The sequence below is a fragment of the Mobula birostris genome, chromosome 7 (genome assembly GCF_030028105.1).
Source record: "Mobula birostris isolate sMobBir1 chromosome 7, sMobBir1.hap1, whole genome shotgun sequence".
NCBI classification, from domain to species: domain Eukaryota; kingdom Metazoa; phylum Chordata; class Chondrichthyes; order Myliobatiformes; family Myliobatidae; genus Mobula; species Mobula birostris.
This window is the reverse complement of record NC_092376.1, coordinates 133,948,678-133,968,650: the sequence shown is the minus strand read 5'-3', so window position 1 is coordinate 133,968,650 and position 19,973 is coordinate 133,948,678. Positions and strand designations below refer to the sequence as shown.

General features: G+C 40.5%; 1 protein-coding gene across 1 annotated transcript in view; it reads left to right on the top strand.

The window, feature by feature from the left end:
* Positions 1–19,973, top strand: part of sncb (synuclein, beta) — a 100,779-nt gene that overhangs the window by 40,345 nt on the left and 40,461 nt on the right. Inside the window, exon 4 of the mRNA XM_072264605.1 lies at positions 5,750–5,851. Coding sequence (XP_072120706.1) covers positions 5,750–5,851 — 102 coding nt within the window. The remainder of the gene's footprint in view (positions 1–5,749; positions 5,852–19,973) is intronic.

Here is a 19,973-nt window from a genome sequence, read left to right as displayed (position 1 = left end):
CCTCTAAGCCTTCAGGAATAGGGTCTTTTCCATTCGGAAGTTCATTGGTACATTGCTGGGAATGTGCTTCCCCAGAGACCCCAAGCCGTTCCCCCACTGGGCCTCCACTAACTTTCCTGATACCTCTCTGATCAGCTGAACAACTGAAGGAGGGGCTGATCCCCTGAAATGATCTCCCTGGCACTGCAAGCAATTTAGCTGCCCTCCTAGCCAGAGAAGACACACTGAAAACATTCCCCCCTCTTTCAAATAACTGACAGCTGTCACTACTGTGTATGTGAACCTGACAGCTCTAACACTGTCACCAGCCCGCCTACTCAAACTTTCAACCAATCCCTGTCGCTCTCCCTCAACCAAGCACTGCCACTCATCTAACAACTGAGAGATCCGCTCCACCCACGTCTCACACGCCTCCGCCCTTCTTGGGGTGGACACTATCCCAAACGCCAGGCGGAGCCTGCCAGAGCTAGAACATTTATTCACAGACACTACCTCCAAATCAGACCACTCTTTCCTCTCTCTCCCAACAGCATGGACAGCCCTGAGTTCCACCTCCAACTCGTCAATGCCAGCCCGAACTTGAACAAAGAGCACCTGCCACGCATGCAGCAATAACCAGCAAATAACCCAAAGAGACACACATTACTGATTTAAACAACCACACAGCATACCAGCAGATCCAATCCCGGACGAGCCCCCAAAATGTAACCCCCCTGGCCAGCCTTAGGGTCGCTTGGCTCACTGTCATCTAGGGAAACAGCCCTTGGCCCCGCCAAACTGGGAAATTAGTTTGTGTGGATGCTGTGTGATGTTCCCTATCCCGCCCAAATAACAGACAATACACCAGATACGATTAAATGATTTACAGTTTATAGATATTACTGGAACTATATAATTAATAGTGAATAAAATATAAAAGGAAAATCAAAGACACCACACTTATCAAAGTTCATCTCTTCGTGCACAAACAGTTGGAGCTCAGGACCCGTCTTCTTCACCCTGCGACCCCTCAGACCACCTCGACCGGCCGCCTGGGACCAACAACGGTGGTCGACCAGACGCTCCACACGAGTCCGTCTCCGTCTCCTCTCCTCGGCGAACGCCCCACTCGGGGTCCGACCCGTTAGTGGATTCACAGCACCTGGTCCACCCTCTGTCTCTCCCTCCCACCTTCTCCCCAAAACCTCACGCATACAATATCTTACAGATACACCAAAAACATAACAACTATCGCAATTGGTTCATAACATCTTCTTATCAGTAACGTGATTCAAAGAAACTGCTAGCAGGAAGAAAGAGGTACAGTCGACGTTTCAGGCCGAGACCCTTCGTCCTGACGAAGGGTCTCGGCCTGAAACGTCGCCTGTACCTCTTCCTAGAGATGCTGCCTGGCCTGCTGCGTTCACCAGCAACTTTGATGTGTGTTGCCTGAATTTACAGCATCTGCAGAATTCCTGTTGTTTGCTAGCAGGAAGGACTTTCTCAGCAGTTAACATAACAAAGAAGCCCTTTCAATTATAACATAACAAAGAAGCCATTTTAAGTAGACTACGCAGTGACGTTAAAAAAAAAGAAACCCCTTACACTGGTAATTGATCAACTATTGTTGTGTGAAAGATCTCTGCTGAATCCATTTGCGTAGTTACCTCGGAAGTGGGCAGTGGTAAATGTGACAAACCATCTGCAATGCCTTGTTGCTTGGTCCTCCCTGTGTTCAATGTCATACCTGTGACCTCCTAAGAAAATGGACCATCGCTGTAGACTTTGTGCTGTCATCATTGGAACACCTTTTCTTGGATTGAAGATTGACACAAGAGGCTGATGGTCAGTCAACAGAGTAAACTTTTGGCCATACAGGTAGTGACTGAATTTCTTAACTCCCCACACGAGGCTTAGGGCCTCTCTGTCAATCTGTGCGTAGTTGGGTTCAAATGAAGTTAGCATTCTTGAGGCAAAGGCTATTAGTCTTTTGGAACCATCTGGAAACTTGTGGATAACACAGCTCCTACCCACGGGGTGAGGCATCAAAAGCTAGCCAGATCGGTAAGGAGGGGTCAAATTGTGTGAGCACTCCTTCCGAAGTTATGAGTCTTTTAGTTTCTTAAAACGCTTTCTCACAGCTCTCAGTCCACTTCCATTGTGTCCCTGTCTGTAATAGTGCATTTATTGGGTGTAGGACTGTGGATAGGTTAGGCAAGAACTTGTGGTAATAGTTCACTAGACCAAGATATGCCCTCAGCTGAGACACATTTTCAGGTGGTGGTGCCTTAAGCATAGTTTCTATCTTGTCTGGAGGCGTGTAAGCCATCCTTGTTGATCACATGTCCACAGTATGAGATTTCCTTTTTGAAAAACTCACATTTCTGTCGATTAGCTTTGAGCCCATATTCTCGTAACCTGGTGAGCACGGGTTCTAGGTTAGAAAGATGTTCGTCGTCATCGTTGCCGGTGACAATGATGTCATCCAGGTTACACTGAGTCCCTGCAGAACCTGGTCCATTGCTCTTTGCCCAATTGCAGGCGCTGATGCTATCCCAAACACCAACCTGTTGTACTGGTAAAGTCCTTTGTGTGCATCTATTGTCAGGTATTTCTTGGATGCTTCCTTGATTTCCATTTGGAGCTAAGCCTGGGTCAAATCAATTTTTGTGAAATGTTCCCCTCCTGACAGGGAAGCAAAGATATCCTCAATACGGGGTAGGGAATACTGTACTGTGCGGAGAACTAGGTTGACAGTCACTTTAAAGTCGCCACATTTGCGCACCTTGCTTAGTTTTCCTGGTTTTGTGCTGGAGGTATTCTTCATCACTGGAACAATAGGCGTGGCCCATTCACTCTAATCCACCTTTGACAGGACCCCAGTCTGCTCCAGATTTTTCAGCTCAGCCTCTACTGTAGGACAGATTGCATATGGCACTGGCCTGGCTTTGTGAAATTTTGGACATGCATTTCCTCTATTTCAATCTTTGCCTTCATGCCCTGAAGTTTTCCTATTCCTTTTGTGAACTCTTCTTCAGAGTCAGCAAGTATTTGTGACAGTCTTTCAGATGTAGCCTTGCTGCCCACCTTTGCTGACACATCTAGTGCCTTGATGGTGTGCCAATCCAATTGAATTTTCCTGAGCCATTCACATCCCAGCAATGGTGGTCCTCCATTTTTCAGTACATAGAGTTCAGCTGCTGTGTTTTTTTCTCTATAGGTCACTGCCACATTAATTTTACCTTTGGGACGCACTTTATGTCCTGTGTAAGTCTTCAGCAGTAGTTTAGTTTGTTTCAGAGGTATGTGAGAAAACAGTTGATTGTAGTCATGTACAGAGATCACTGTTAAAGCTGAGCCTGTGTTAACTCCATTTTCAGTCTCACGCCTGCCATTTGTGGATTGATCCAAATTACTCTTCGATCACCTGTGTCTTTCACATTGTGAAGTTGCAGACAAGACAATTCACTTTGTCTGAGTCATTTTCAACAGCATTGTTTTCTTTCACTTTGTGCATATTGTTGTATTTTCTTTTCTGGGGTTTCTTGCTTCTCTGTAATTTGTCCTTTTTCTACTGTTTACTAGCTTTGCATACTCTGCCAATGTGGCCCTGTTTGCCACAGTTTCTGCATTCTTTATCTTTCAACCAATAATCATCAGGGTCGCGTGACCTGTTCCCACAATGGTAACATTTCTTTCCTTCATTTCTGTTCAGTGGCATATCCCATAGATTTTTGTTGTATCTCAGAAGCACCTTGTGCAGCTGTTTCTAGTGAGATGTTTAGCAGTTTCTCGAATATAGGTCTTTTTCATACAGGAGCTTCTTCTGTGTGGTTTCACAGTGCATGCCACACACTAACCTGTCCCTCATTGCGTCTGATAGACCAGCTCCAAATTGACAATGTTCTGATAATTTGTGCAAATCAACACAATATTCAGAAATGCTTTCATATTTGCTCTGATTCTGTTTATGGAATTTAAATCTTTCAGCAGTGACCAGTGGTTTGGGGTTTAAATGCTGTTGGAGAGTGTCTACTATTTGTTTGAACGTTTTGTCAGCTGGTTTTTCAGGAGCTAACAAGCTCCATAGCAGGCCGTACGTTTTTGCGCCCATTACACTAAGTAAGCCGCTGGCTTTCTCTTCTTCATTAGCATTGTTAGCATCACAATATAACACTCTTCTTTCAATATAATTTGCCCAGTCTTCAATGCCACTATCAAATGCTGTAATGGTTCCAATTAATGCCATCCTTGATATGTTAATTTAGCTTCAGTCCCTTGTGAATTTAGCCCCGTCACTTGTTTTCTTTTTGACTCGTGTGACCTTTTTTTTTGCTAGAGTCGCAAGCGTACTCTGGCTAGATGCGTGTGTCGCTCCTTTTTTTAAATCTCCCTTCTGGGGCAGACAGCCCCTCAGCCCCTGAGGTCAGTGCCGGCTGTGGTCTCGGCTGGCCGTGTTGCAGCTCCGACTGTGTCTCCCACTTCCTTTTAGACTTGCGGCCTCCTTCTCCTGCTCCTTGGCTCATACCTTGCTCTCTTCTTCCAAGTGTCGTTATCACTCATAACGCTGCGTTCTGATACGATGTAGGTTCATTAACCTCGTCGCCAATTTGTTGTGTATGTGGCCAGTTTACACAACAATATCATTACTAAAAATGCTGGAGACGGGAGCTAAATCAACAGGGTTCTTTACTGACTAAAACTGAACTGAATACACATATATAGAGATTCATACGCGCCTAATAGCGCGTGCTCAATACGATGTATTAGTACAACATAAAGTAGTCCTATATTATACAGTAGGTTATATGGTACAACAACAGTGTCTTTTTTATTAGCTTAGATTTGAAAGTGAGCCATTACAGGCTGTTACAGTTTATAGATAAGAAAGTGGCTGACACAATCAGAACAAATGGATTAAATTAACAATGTTAGTTATATGACTATACAGTTACATTAAATCCTGCTTTAACTGTAAAATAATTCAAGACACCTTGTGATGATATGCTAAATATGTCTCTTATCTTCCAATCTGCCAAAGAGTCACAGATTTAAGGTGTGGTAAACTAAAGTAAAGGGAACCAAACATTAAAGTCTCTTCTTGCTCCAAAATATCTCAGATACTACTCCATGCCACCAATCACTGATATGTTGTAGTCTTAAATCTAATTTCCTATTTGAAAATTACCCTATTCATATTAAGATGAATCAATAGCATATGTTCTAATTGTCTCTCCAGATTGTCACCTTATATATTTCATAAATCACAAAATCTTTTGTGTCTAACACTATCACATTTGCACATGTAAAGACGATTTGGTTTTAGAATTAGACTGGTAATGCAGTCATTTTATTGCACCAGAAGATAAAAGGACCAACATTACAAAATCAATATAAAGATATTACAAGTCCAAAACTAATAATATTGAAATATTTGACAGCAAATGTGTAATCCATTTGTTATTTTAAAAAGGAATCATAATAGAATCAAATCAATTCATGCAGAAATTCATTTGTTCAAGGTTCATTGGTCGAGATTTTAAACAGCTTTTTAAACACCTCTTGCTTTAAATTGTTAAACCAATTCTTAATTTTATTTTCACTACAATGACTCCCATCAATACTTCTATGTGATTTTTTATATCTGCTTTCTAAAAATACAAGTAGATGGCATACACCTTGTGTGTTGAGTTAAAATGATAGTTTTAATTGTATCATCATACTAATCTATAAACTCGTGAATGAATATTTACTTTTTCTCCTACAACAGCCTGAAGAGTTTGGGCAAGAAGCTGTTGAAGAAACCGTAGGGGAAAGTGCAATGGAATCAGAAGGTGGAATTGAAGCTGAAGCATATGAAGAGGCTCCACAGGTAAAATAATTGCATATTTAGCTACAGTACACATATGTGAACATGCTGGTGAAATTACTGTATTGGGAGAACCAGGAATGAAGTCTTTGGATAGTTTTTCACTATTTGTAGTTAATTAAACAGGGTAGAAATTGAACTGAATACATTAGACAATGGTGTTTTAATGAATAATTTTAGCTAACAGTTCAATGAAAGTGATAGAAGACGTAATCAAATAGAACGACTTGCAAAAAGATTTATCAAATCTGCATCATGAGGTAAATGATGGAAAACTCCTTATGAAGTAATTTTATGCTCAACAAAAATATCTTGAATCTGAGTATTAAATCCATTGAAAAAAAGCTTGTTCAAATACTATAGATTTATGATTATTTAATTATACATGCATAAACCGGTTATGTTATTCTAAAGCAAAAGGAACTTCATGAAGTGTATCCCATTGATAATCAGTGTTAGAATTCTGTTAATACTGAAAACAGTGCATTCAATTTATCAGTGCAGTGCACATGCATTCTCAGGCTGTCTGCAATGCTGGCCCTAATTCATTTGCCAATCAAAGCAACTGAGGGCACAGAGGCAAAGCTATCCTCTCCTGCCTTGCCTCTTCACTGCAGAGTATTTTACTTGACATTCTGAAAAAGGCAATTGTGGTCACAGCCAGGTGCCACCAGGACCTCAGTGGGAAATAAACTCAAGTTGTTCATGTAGCATTTCTTCTGCCTGTACTGCTTAAGAGGCACCACATGCGAGCGGGCCTATGATGGGATCTTTGTGCTTTGTCATCTATCCTTTGGAAATTCATCACCGTAACCTGTCAGTCATAAGTTTTCATATTGCATTGCACCAGAGATTAAATACTTTGGAATTAATTGCGTATTCTCACACAATATGCAAGACTTTGTGGCTAAGATCAGATCCAATGTCATCCTCAAATTCGCCGCTAACAGTACCGTTGTTGCATGAAACACAGAAGGCAAGGTAAGTCACCTGGTTGAGTGGTGCCACAAAATCCCTTGCTTAACATCAACAAAGCTGAAGAGCTGGTTGCTTACTTCAAGGGGACAGGGGGTGAACCTACACCAGTCTGCATTGGGGATTCAACGGTGGAGTGAGATGGTTGCTTTAAATTCCTGCATATTAATGTATTTGATGATGTGTCCTGGACCCAGCACACAGATGCAATCATAAGGAAGGCATATCCAGGTCTTTATTTTCTTCGGAGGTTGAGGAGTTTCGGCTTATCATAGAACACTAGCAAACTTTTATAGATGTATCGTGATTGGTTGTGTCATGGTCTGGTACAGCAAGTTGAATGCACAGGGATGTAAAAAGCTGCGGAGAGAAATAGGCTCTGCCCCATATATCAGGGGCACAGCCCTCCCCACTGCTGATCATATCTATAGAAGATTCTGCTTCTTCAAGAAGGCAACACCTATCATCAAAGAGCCCCATACTATCTTTCCGTAGCTACAGGAGGTACAGAGGCCCACAATTACCACCAGGTTCAAGAGCATTTATTTCCCTTCAAAAATTCAGTTCTTGAACTAACCAGCAAAACCCTAATCACTTAATCACAACAGTTTAGCTACACTATAATCAATTAAACAACTCTGCATTAAAATTGACTTTTTTTTGTTTAGTTCTAATTATGGTTTCTTGAAACTAATGTGTGTAGAAACGGCTTTTTGCAGAGGTGGTGAATCTCTGAAATCATTAAAGGTGGAGGCTTGATTATTGGGGGTACTTAAAGAAGAAAAAGATAGATTTCTGGAAGATCAGGAAACCAAGGGTTTTGGGGAAGTGGCACTAAAGAGACACTGAGGCTTCGGGCGGATCATGCTCATTCTGAGTGCCTTACTCCTGCTCCCATTTACTTATTGTTATGGTTTGCAACTTCAAAACATTAAACTTATCCAAATGAAAACAAGAGAGCTGAGAGATGCAAGTCTCAGTTTCTCCTTTATGTGAGGTGCACACATATTAGGTGGTAATGTTATGACATAAGCAATTCACGTAATTTTATATATAACCCATGGTGAATTATTTAAATGTACAAGAATGCATAAGCAAACAGTATATTTACAATAATACTCAAATATCAAAAAAATGAAGACCATATTAACAGACAGAAAGATGAGCACGTACACTAAAAACAGAATACTGCAGTGCTACATTTATTCTATCTTGACTTATGGAAGTGAATGCTGGACCATTTCCCCAGCAATGGAAAAGAGACTAGAAGCAGCTGAGTTATGGTTCTACGGGAGAATGTTAAAAATATCATGGACCACACACACATCAAATGAAGAAGTTCTCAGAAGAGCCCAAGCAGTTCGACCACTCATACCAACAATAAGAGAAAGACAACTCAGATTCCTAGGACACATCATGCGGAAAGATGAACTAGAAAAACTCATGCTCTCTGGAAAGATTGAGGGGAGTAAATCTAGAGGAAGACCTCGGCTTATGTACATCAAAAGCCTAGCCAGGTGGCTACACATCGAGGAAATTGAAGTCATCGAAAAAACGAAGGATAGATCTATATGGAAAACCATGGTCACCAAAGTCCGCATTGGATATGGTACCTAGACAGACTCAAGTATTACTAAAATATTAAATACATAGTACTCCTCTCTGCTTAGCTATAAACTCCAACTCAGTGTAGAATGCATCCCAGCTATATACACAATATACTATACAGGTGTCCCCTGTTTTCCGAATGTTTGCTTTATGACATCTCGCTGTTAAGAAAGACCCACATTAGTTACCTGTTTTCGCTAACAGAAGGTGTTTTTACTGTTATGAAAAAAGACAGCGTGTGCCCCGAGCAGCCAAGCTCCTCCCCCGGGAACAGAAATTCTAGCCGGCATTGTTTAAACACGTGCTTTATCTCGATTTATTTTGTGCATCCGTTAGCAAGATGAGTTCTAAGGTATCGGAAAAGCCTAAAAGAGCTCGTAAGGGTGTTACACTTAGCATAAAACTAGACATAATTAAGCGTTTCAATCACGGTGAACGAAGTAAGGACATTGTCTGCGCGTTGAACTTGCCTGCGTCCACCATTCACACTATTTATACGCAGAGAGAAAGAATTTTGAAAGCTGCCGATGTTACTGTTGGTTCTGCTCGTAGCAAAGTGGCCTCTCTTAGTCGGCATCCAATAATGGATAAAATGGAAAGTCTATTGCTTGAGTGGATTGATAATTGTACAAAGCATGGTGTTCCATTAAGCTTCCTTATACTTAAGGAGAAATCAGTCAGTCTTTTTAATAAGCTGAAACAAAGTACTGGACGATGGTGATGAAAGTGTTGCAAAAGTGGAATTTAAAGGTAGTCATAGGTGGTTTGATCAGTTTATGAGACAAGGGCAGCTTCATAGTTTAAGCAATGGTCCCCAACCTCTGGGCCGCGGACCGATACATTGCCGCGAAGAATGCAGTAGAACGGCGGTAGTCGGAACGCACCCAGTACATCTTTAAGAAAAAAAGCCGAAAGTAACAAGCTAATTAATTAGGTGCCACTCAGCACGTAAATGTCAGCCCAGATCAGAGGCGATTGCCGATTGCGTCAGGTGGTGATTCTTATAAGCAAGTGTTTAACTGTGACGAAACTGCAATTTATTGGAGTCTTCCCGATTCCAGTAAGTGAAACTACACTTAACATACATTATTTCCATTTTATATAGGCTGTGTATTTTTATGTGGTATTTGGTATGATTTGGCAGCTTCATAGCTTAAACGTTACTGGAGAGAGTGTTTCTGCCAAGAGCGCTTCCGCGAGATTTTTGCTGTGCTAGACAGCGCTGCAGGAAAGTATTTCTACTTTATATAGGCTGTGTATTTATCATATCATTTCTCCTTTTACTATGTGTTACTGTTATTTTAGGTTTTATGTGTTATTTGGCATGATTTTGTAGGTTATTTTTTGGGTCTGGGAACACTCAAAAATTATTCTCATATTAATAAATGGTAATTGCTTATTCACTTTACGACATTCCGGCTTACGAATCGTTTCATAGGAATGCTCTACCTTCGGATAGCAGGGGAAACCTAAATAATACAACTACTATACAGACATCCACAGCATAGTAAATTATAAATTGTCCCATTCAAGCCTAAAGATTTAATCACTGTGAAGGATTTCTTGCTCTTAAGGAATAATATCTTTCCTGACAAGGGAAGTCATTCAACTTGGCAGGTGAGACTTGTGGCTGTGAAAATAATCTCAGGTTCTTGGGCCTCCTCCATGCTGTTTGTAGAAGTTGACTCTGAGACTGAAGAAAGTGGTTCTTTAAACTGTAGACACCTTTCATTTCTTTTCTTCTTTCTAGGATGTGCATCTTGATCTTGGGAATGTGCATTTACTTCACTACAGTGCACTCTTTTTAATCCTTCTATTGATTCCTTTCCGATCTGATCTTTCCTCTTAGTTTCCTCATCCACAACATTATCTGATGAATCCTTTGTTTTCAGTATCTTCATTGACTTTTTTTTTAACCTTACCTTCATCCAGCTGAGCTTTGGTCTTTGCATTTATTGTTACAAATAGCTTTTTGTCCCCTCTTGAAGTTCATGCAATAAACTTAATGCATGCAAAGCAGATTCTGGTTCTTTATACTCACTTTATACTTAATGCTTGCAACTTTCTTGAAGTTCCTTGAACTCTCTTCCAGTTGAAAGCCAAGCCACATTTTATAAGTAACTGTCTGATTAACATATCAGAAACTTGCTCAGATATGTTACCTACGAAGACTGTTGTAATCAGACTAGTGCTGTCATTACTTTCATGCTCCTACTGAGCAGCATGGTCCTTCCTTGGTCCAATATGCTTTACAATCAAAGGCACAGAGGTTGGCACTAACAACTGTTTGTCCTCTTATGAGCAGCAGTTGTGGCATCATCCATGATCTTTATTAATATTTGCTTTCAGATGGCTTTATTATAGGGAATGTAGGGGTGGATGGATCACCAGTCAAGTTCTAGTTATCTCAGCCACTCACATCCCCACAATGCTGGTTTCCTGTTTTACCACATACAAGCCCAGGCTTGTTGCTTGTTGTATTTCACTGTCATGATTGTCATTCCCACAAGCATTATCTTTTCTCCAGTATAAGTTCACCATTGGATATCTACAACTTTAGTTTAGTATCTTTGAAATGCCAATCAAACTCATTTTGTGGAATGACTGAAACAGCTGAGCCCCAGTGAGTCTGCTCCACCATTTCATCATGGCTGATCCTTGATCCCATTAAACCCTGTACACCTGCCCTCTCACCATATCCCTTGATGCTCCGACCAGTCAGGAATCTATCAACTTCCACTTTGAATATACCCATGGACTTGGCCTCCACCATAGTCTGTGGCAGAGCATTCCACAGATTCACCACTCTTCAGATAAAAAATTCCTCCTTACTTCTGTTCTAACAGGTCACCCCTCAGTCTTGAGGCTGTGCCTTCTAATTCTCGATTAACCTCAACCAGAGGAAACACCCTCTTCACATCCACCTTTATCTAGTCCCTTCAACGTTTGGTAAGTTTCAATGAAATCCCCAAACATTCTTCTAAATTTCAGTGAGTACAGGCCCAAAGCTGCCAAATGCAACTCATATGTTAACCCCTTCATTCCCAGAGTCACCCTTGTGAACATCCTCTGGAATCTCTCCAATGACAACACATCCTTTCTAAAATAAGAGGCCAAAAACTGTTGACAGTACTTCAAGTGCGGCCTAACTAATGTCTTATAAAGCTCCAGCATTATCTCCTTGTTTTTATATTCTATTCCCCTTAAAATATAAGTCAATATTGAATTTGTTTTCTTTACCACACTTGGAGTTTTGCATGAGGACTTCTAAGCTTCTCTGCACCTGAAATGTTTGAACTTTCTCCCCATTTAGATAATAGTTTGCATTATTGTTCCTTTTACCAAAATGCATTATCATACACTTCCCAGCACTTTATTCCATCTGCCACTTTTTTTGCCTATTCTTCCAATTTGTCTAAGTCCTGCTGCAACTGCATTGCTTCCTCAGCACTACCTACCCCTCCACCTATCTTCGTATCGTCCGCAAACTTTGCCACAAAGTCATCAATTTCTCTATCTAAATCATTGACACACAATGCGAAAAGTATTGGTCCCAATACTGACCCCTGAGGAACACCACTAGTAACTGGTAACCAACCAGCAAATGCCTCCTTTATTCCCATTCGCTGCCTTCTGCCTATCAGCCATTCCTCTATCCATGCCATTATCTTTCCTCTAAAGCCTTAGGATTTTATCTTGTTAAGCAGCCTTATGTGTGGCACCTTCTCAAAAGCCTTCTGAAGATCCAAGTAAATGACATCTACTGCCTCTCCTTTGTCCAACCTGCTCGTTAATTCCTTGAAGAATTCTAACATTTTGTCAGGCAAGATTTTGGCTTACAGAAACCATGCTGACTTTGACTTTTTTTGTCATTAGTCTCCAAGTACCCTGAAACCTTGTTCTTAATAATAGACTCCAACATTTTTCCAACCACTGAGGTTAGGCTAACTGGCCTGTAATTTCCTCTCTTTTATATTCCCCCCTTCTTAAAGAGTGGAGTGACATTTGCAATTTTCCAGTCCTCCGGGACCATGCTAGAATCAAGTGATTCTTGAAAGATCATGACCAATGCATCTGTTATCTCTTCAACAACCTCTTTCAGGACTCTGGGTTGTAGTCCAAGTGGTCCAGATGACTTATTCACCTAAAGACCTTTGAGTTTACCTAGCACTTTTCCCTTCGTAATAGCAATGGAACTCACTCTTGCTCCCTGACACTCCTGGACATCTGGCATATAGCTGGTGTTTTCCACAGTAAAGACTACAGCAAAGTAGTTATTAAGTTCATCTGCCATTCCTTTATCCCCTATTACTACCTCACCAGCATTGTTTTCCAGTAGTCCAATATCAACTCTCACCACCCTTTTATTTTAATTAATTTTCCATTCACTTCTGGTGTAAGCCATATTACTTGCCTTTTGTTAGTTTCCACATAGTAGGTCTCAAGCTACACAGTTCTGTGGCACTCTCATCATTATTAGATTTTTCATTAACAACATGCAATTAGTGCTGTTTTTGAAACTGCAACTTGACTTTTTATTTTTTTCTCTTCTCTGTGCAATCTATTTTTGTCTGCCCAACATACTCTTTGTATGTGTCCTACTTTGTTGCATTTTCGACAAGTTTCACCTTTAAATCTGCATTGGTGTGTGTGAGCCCATGCCACAATGTAACACAATTTATTCTGCCTGGTTGGCCTCGATCTAGATGCTGCAATTTCATTCATAATCCCTTTCATTCCTAACTGCAACTCAGTTTTATCTGTCTGCTGTTTCCATTGATACAGATATTTCAATTGCTCTTTTAAATGTTGAGAATCATTTTTGAATGCTTTCTTATAAAATACCACAAATTAAACAATCACTCAGTGCATCATTAAGCCCATCATTGAACTGACAATGCTCAGACAATCTCTTTAATTTAGCCATATGCACTGAAATGTACTCCCTTACTTTTGATTCCACTTATGAAACCTAAAGCAGTCTGCATTCAGCAATCGGTTTGGTTCTAAATGTTCCTGCACTATTTCAACAATATCAGTAAAGGTCATTTCTGCTGGTTTGCTTGCAACAGTAAAACTTTGAAGCAAACTGAATGATTTTAAATGCAATGCACTGAGCAAAATTGATACTCGTTTCTCATTGATTATTCCATTTGCTTCAAAATACTGTTCAATTATCTCAGTATACATGAGTCAGTCACATGTGGAGCAATCGATCATGTCTATCTTTCCAATGTAGCCAGCTATTTCTGATTTCTTTTTTAGGACCATATCACACAGTACTCATTATTTATGAACCGTGAACTTCTCCATTTTCTGCCTCTTTCTAACTCGATTGTGTCTTCCCTTCCAAAGAATGTGTGCTGCGCTGCTTTAAAAAAAAACTTGCACCTCTCACTGCGCTCCAACAGGTCAGTAGCTATCTTGGGTTCATTGTAAAAGTACTTTGTCACTACTGTTACGTTTTGTAACTTCAAAAGATTAATTTATTTCAAAGGAAAACAAGAGAGCCGAGAAATGCAAGTCTTAGTTTGTAATTTACTTTAAGCGAGGTGCGCACATATCTCATGGTAACGTCATGATGCACGCAATTCACACATTTCTGATGCCTTTCGCCATCATCTGGGGGGGGGATTTTAAGCAGGCCAGCTTGATAAAGCCACCAAATAATTATTATCAACAAGCAACTTGTAGTACCAGACGAAACAATACATTGGACCACGTTTACACTCAGGTCAAGAGTGCCTGCTGTGCTATCCCGTGGCCACACTTAGGAAGGTCTGACCACCTAGCTGTATTTCTATTCCCTGAGTATAGGCAGAAACTGAAGACTACAGCACCAGTAGTGAGGAAGGTATAGACAAGGGAGGCACGGGAGAGCTTACAGGACTGCTTCAAATTGGTGGATTGAACTCTATTCAGGATTCATCTTTGAGTCTGATTGAGTATGCAGCAGTTGTCACCAACTTCATTAAAAGTTGTGTGGATGAGTGTGCCTACAAAATCTTGCTGTACATTCTCAAACCAAAAGCATGGATGAACCAGGAGGTTTGTAGTCTGCTGAGGGCTCTGTGGCATTAAGTCGGGTGGCCCAGGTCAGTACAAACAGACCAGGTATGACTTGCAAAGGGCTATTTCAAAAGCTAAGAAACAGAGAGATGTTAGATACGATGTCAGATGCACTTCAACTCTGGCAAGGTTTGTAGCCCATTACTTGCTACAAAGCAAAACCCAGCATCATGAATGGCAGTAATGTTTCACTCCCAGACAAGCTGAACATCCTTTATGCTCACTTTGAAAGGGAGAGTAAAACTAAAGCCATGAGGATCCCTGCAGCATTCGGTGACACTGTGATCTCTCTCTCAGATGCCAACATCGGGTTGTCTTTCAGGAGGGTGAACCCTCGCAAGGCAGCAGACCCCGATGGAGTATCCAGTGACGCTTGAAAACTTGTGCCAACCAACTTGCGATGATATTCAAAGACATTTTCAATCTCTCCTCGCTATGGTCAGAAGTTCCCACCTGCTTCAAAAGGGCAACAATTATACCAGTGCCCAAGCAGAGCAGGATGAGCTGCCTTTACAGCTATTGTCCAGTAGCACCCACATCTACAGTGATGAAATGCTTTGAGAGGTTGGTCATGGCTAGAATTATCTCCTGTCTCAGTAAGGACCAGGACCCTCTGCAGTTTGCCTATCGCCACAATAAGTCTATAGCAGATGCGATCTCAATGGCTCTACATGTGGCCTCGGATCACCTGGACAATGCAAGTGCCTATGTTGAGACGCTGTTTATTGACTATAGCTCAGCATTTAACACTGTCATTCCTACAGTCCTGATTGAAAAGGAACAGAATCTGGTCCTCTGTACCCGGATCTTCCACCTCGCTGTCAATCAACACTGGCACACAACAGGGATGTATGCTTAGCCCACTGCTCTACTCTCTCTACACCCGTGACAGTGTGGCTAGGCACAGCTCAAATGCCATCTATAAATTTACTGATGTTGGTTGAATCTCAGATGGTAATGAGAGGGCATATAGGAGCAAGATATACAGCTCATTGAGTGGTGTCATAGCAACAACCTTGCACTCAGTGTTCCTTTTCAATCTTTTTATTAATTTCAAAATATAGAAACAAAACATAGCAATAATACAAATAGTAGGAGATATATTGTTACACTTAAGAAAAATAATTGTAAAATCAAGTAGTGTAAATTAACAAAGCTCCCAATCATGTAGAACTAACAATGGATAATACAAAGCAAAAAAAAATGGAAAAAAAATCATGAAAAAGAAAAAAAAAACAAAACAAAAAAAACAAACCCCATCCCCAAAGAAAAACAAAATTAATCAACTAAACTAAAAGACTTGGGCAAAACTAACAACTTAAAAATGGAAAAGAAGAAAACCTCAGCGTCAACAACTCCATTCCCCTCCAACAACAATACAGAGAGATAAAACAAGTTTGGAAATGATCAAATTACATCAAATGAAAATGCTGAATGAATGGCCTCCAAGTTTTTTCAAACTTAATGGAGGGGTCATAAACTGCACTTCTAATTTTCTCCAAGTTCAAACACACCATAGTTTGTGAAAACCAGTGAAATACATTAGGAGGGTTAATCTCTTTCCAATTCAACAAAATGGACCTTCTAGCCATTAAAGTAAGAAATGCAATCATCCTTCGTGATGAAGAGGTTAAATTATTTAAGTCTATCCTTGCACTCAGTGTTAGTAAGACCAAAGAGCTGATTGTGAGACCTCGGAAAGTCTAGAATAACGGAACACAAACCACTCCTCATAGAGGGATCTGAAGTGGAAAAAGTGAGCAGTTTCAAGTTCCTGGGTGTCAATACCTCTGAGGATCTAACCTGGTTGTAACATATTGATACAGCTATAAAGAAGGCAAGGTGGTGGCTATATATCATTTGGAGTTTGAGGAGATTTGTTTTGTCTACTAAAACACTCAAGAATTTCTACAGATGAACCATAGAGAGAATTCAGACTGGCTGCATCATTGTCTGGGTGGAGGTGGGGGGGGGGGGGCGCGGGGCGCGTGCTACTGCACAAGATTGAAGTAAGTTGCAGAAAGTTGTAAAACTAGTCAGCTCCATCATGGGTACTAGCCTCCGATGCACACAAGACATCTTCGAGGAGTAGTGTCTCAGGAAGACTACATTCATTATTAAGGACCCCCACCACCCAGGACTTGCCCTCTTCTTATGGCTACCATCAGGGAGGAGGTACAGAAGCCTGATGGCACACACTCAGAGATTCGAGAACAGCTTCTTCCACTCTGGCATCCAATTTCTAAATGGACAATAAACCCATGAACACTATCTCGCTACTTTTTAAATTTATTTCTGTTTTTGCATTACTTATTTTAACTTAACTATTAAATATACATATATATACTTACTTTAATTCAGTTTTTTTCCCATATTTTTCATGTATTGTATAGTACTGTGTCCCAAAGTTAACAAATTTCATGAAATATGCCTGATTCTGATTTTTACATTTCACCCATTGTGAATTATTTAAATGACCAAGAATGCTTAATCGAACAATATATTTACAATATTACTCAAATGCTACAGAAATATTAAAATACACAACATGTGTATGTTCTGATGTCCCAGTGAGATACTATAAAAATGTACTAATGACCAGGGACAACATTAACTCATTAAATGCTGCTTGTAGTTGTCGCACAAGAATCAAATCATATATACATGTTTGGTCTGGATATTGAAAAATAATCATCTGGGAATTGACTGGTTGAATTTCTTGAATGATGTGAAGTAATGTGAAAATGTGTATTAGTGAAATAAGCAGCTCTGCCAGATTGAACTCCTTGTCTGTAATTCCCTAGAAGATCATGTATAGATATAAAAATCTATACAACTGAGAAAGCGTTCTGGTTTTTAGAAATGGGTCTGATAGTACATTAACAATGTGGTAACATTCTGGTACTCGTTGACTTCAAACTGGCCCAAACTCACTGCAATGTTATGTATTTGGCCTACAGGTAGATTGTTCATATCACTGAGGATGAAATTGCTGGCATATTGTGTCTACTGCATCAAAGAAGGCCTCAGAGCTTAGAACAGATGAGAAAAATATCTCACAAACTGCAAACTATTGCCCACAGCTATCACATCACTATACTTATAAAACGATATATTTGAATCACCAAAGGGTATTCAAAACTAAGAACAAAGAGTGATTAAAAATATGCTACTTTCCTTCCTTGCATCTGTAAAATCTCCATAAAAATGAATGGGTTTGTGGATTCCATACCAATCTAACCTTGCATAGGAGTTACAATCAGACTCCTCAAATTCACATACAGGTGTCCCCTGCTTTTCGAACGTTCGCTTTAGGAAACCTCACTGTTATGAAAGACCTACATTAGTACCCTGTTTTCGCTTTTAGAAGGTGCTTTTACTGTTACGAAAAAAATTCAGCGCGCGATAAAAAGCAGCATGCACCCCGAGCAGCCGCTCTCCCCCGGATTCGGAATGGCATTCCCGCCAGCATTACTTTAACATGAGCCTGTGAGCAGTTGTTTGCAAGACTTATTAGAGTTCTATGGTGTCCGAAAAGCCTGAAAAAGCTCGTAAGGGTGTTACACTTAGCGTAAAACTAGACATAATTAAGCGTTTCGATCGTGGTGAACGAAGCAAGGACAAAGTGAGTTTGGCTTGTGGAAGCTGACGAAAATGACGTTGAAGAGGTTTTGGCATCCTATGACCAAGAACTGACAGATGAAGAGCTGATGAAATTGGAGGAGGAAAGGATAACAATCGAAACCAAATGAGTAATGATAAAGTATGACTTTAATTTTGAAAGGGTACGTAGGTTTAGGGGATATTTGCAAGATTCTTTGAGTCCTTACAAAGAACTGTATGATAGAAAAATGCGCGAGGCTCAGCAGTCAAGCAATCCTTCCACATCAGCCACAGCAGATGCCGAACCTCGACCTTCGACATTGAGGCAGGCAGTCATAGGAGAAGATGAGCTGCCTGCTCTAATGGAAACAGACGACGAGATGACACCCCAGTGTCCCACCACCCCAACACCCAGGCCGTGGACAGATACTGTACTGATTCGCGGAGAATGCAGCAGTAGCCAGGAGGCACACAGCGCATCTTTAAGAAAAAAGCCAAAATAAACATGCTAATTAATTAGTTGCTGCCCTACACGTAATTGTCGGCCCAGATCAGAGGCGATGCAATCGGCAATCAGCACTAATCTAGGCTGACAATTACGTGTCGGGCAGCACGTAATTAATTAGCATGTTTATTTTGGCTTTTTTCTTAAAGATGTGCTGTGTGCCTCCCGGCTACCACTGCACCCCTGCGTGCTTCACGGCAATGTATCAGTTGGTGGCCTGGAGGGTGGGGGCCACTGCACCATCCAACCTGCAACGACTCAGCCTAACACACCATAATCAGTGTGCTCTGCGCTGTCCCAATTCCAGTAAGTGATACTACACTGTACATACATTATTTCTACTTTATATCGGCTGTGTATTTTTACGTGTTATTTGGTATGATTTGGCAGCTTCATAGCTTAAAGGTTACTGGAGAGCGCTTGCGCCGTGTTTTTGCCAACAGCGCCTGCGTGAGATTTTCTGCCAACGGAACTTGCGTGAGACTTTCGCTGCGGAGAACAGTTCAGCAATGATTGTGGAAAAGTATTTCTACTTTATATAGGCTGTGTATTTATCATATCATTCCTGCTTTTACTGTTTTTAAAACAACAGGAATTCTGCAAATGCTGGAAATTCAAGCAACACACATCAAAGTTGCTTTACTATATGTTACTGTTATTTTAGGTTTTATGTGTTATTTGGCATGATTTGGTAGGTTATTTTTGGGTCTGCGAACGCTCACAAAGTTTTCCCATGTAAATAAACGGTAATTACTTCTTCGCTTTACGACATTTCAGCTTACGAACCGTTTCATAGGAACGCTCTACCTTCGGATGGCGGGGGAAACCTGTAATGGAGAATTCCTGAAAGGCTGGACTCCATCGCTGAAGACTCTGTATAGTTGTCCTAGTTTAAGCCATGAGAAATTTAAAATGGGAGCAAAAAAGAAGAGACACGCTGTAGAGAAACATAAACAAAATAGGAAGTACTTCTTGCACAAATTAGCTACAGCAGTTGATTTCCCCAAGGGCATTTTATTATGCTGTTCAAATAGATCAATATTACAAACTGGTGAGCACTGAAGCCAACAATACTCAGATTATTGTCAGTGATATCACCTATTTTAACTGTTATACTTGCAAACTGTAAAGTAAAAATGGCTAATAGGACTTTAAACTTAATATTATGGCAAAAGTCATTCTTAAACTTGGCGCGATATTTTGTTGTTCTAAATGCCATTTCTTTTCCATTGTCAGATTGGAAGTAAATTAATTTCTTCAATGAAGTCTTCCAAGTTGTATCAGATAAGTGACCCTGCATAGTGAGAAAATAAATTGCTGATACTGATCAAGGAGGGAAATGGAAAAAAAAATACATGTTAGGAA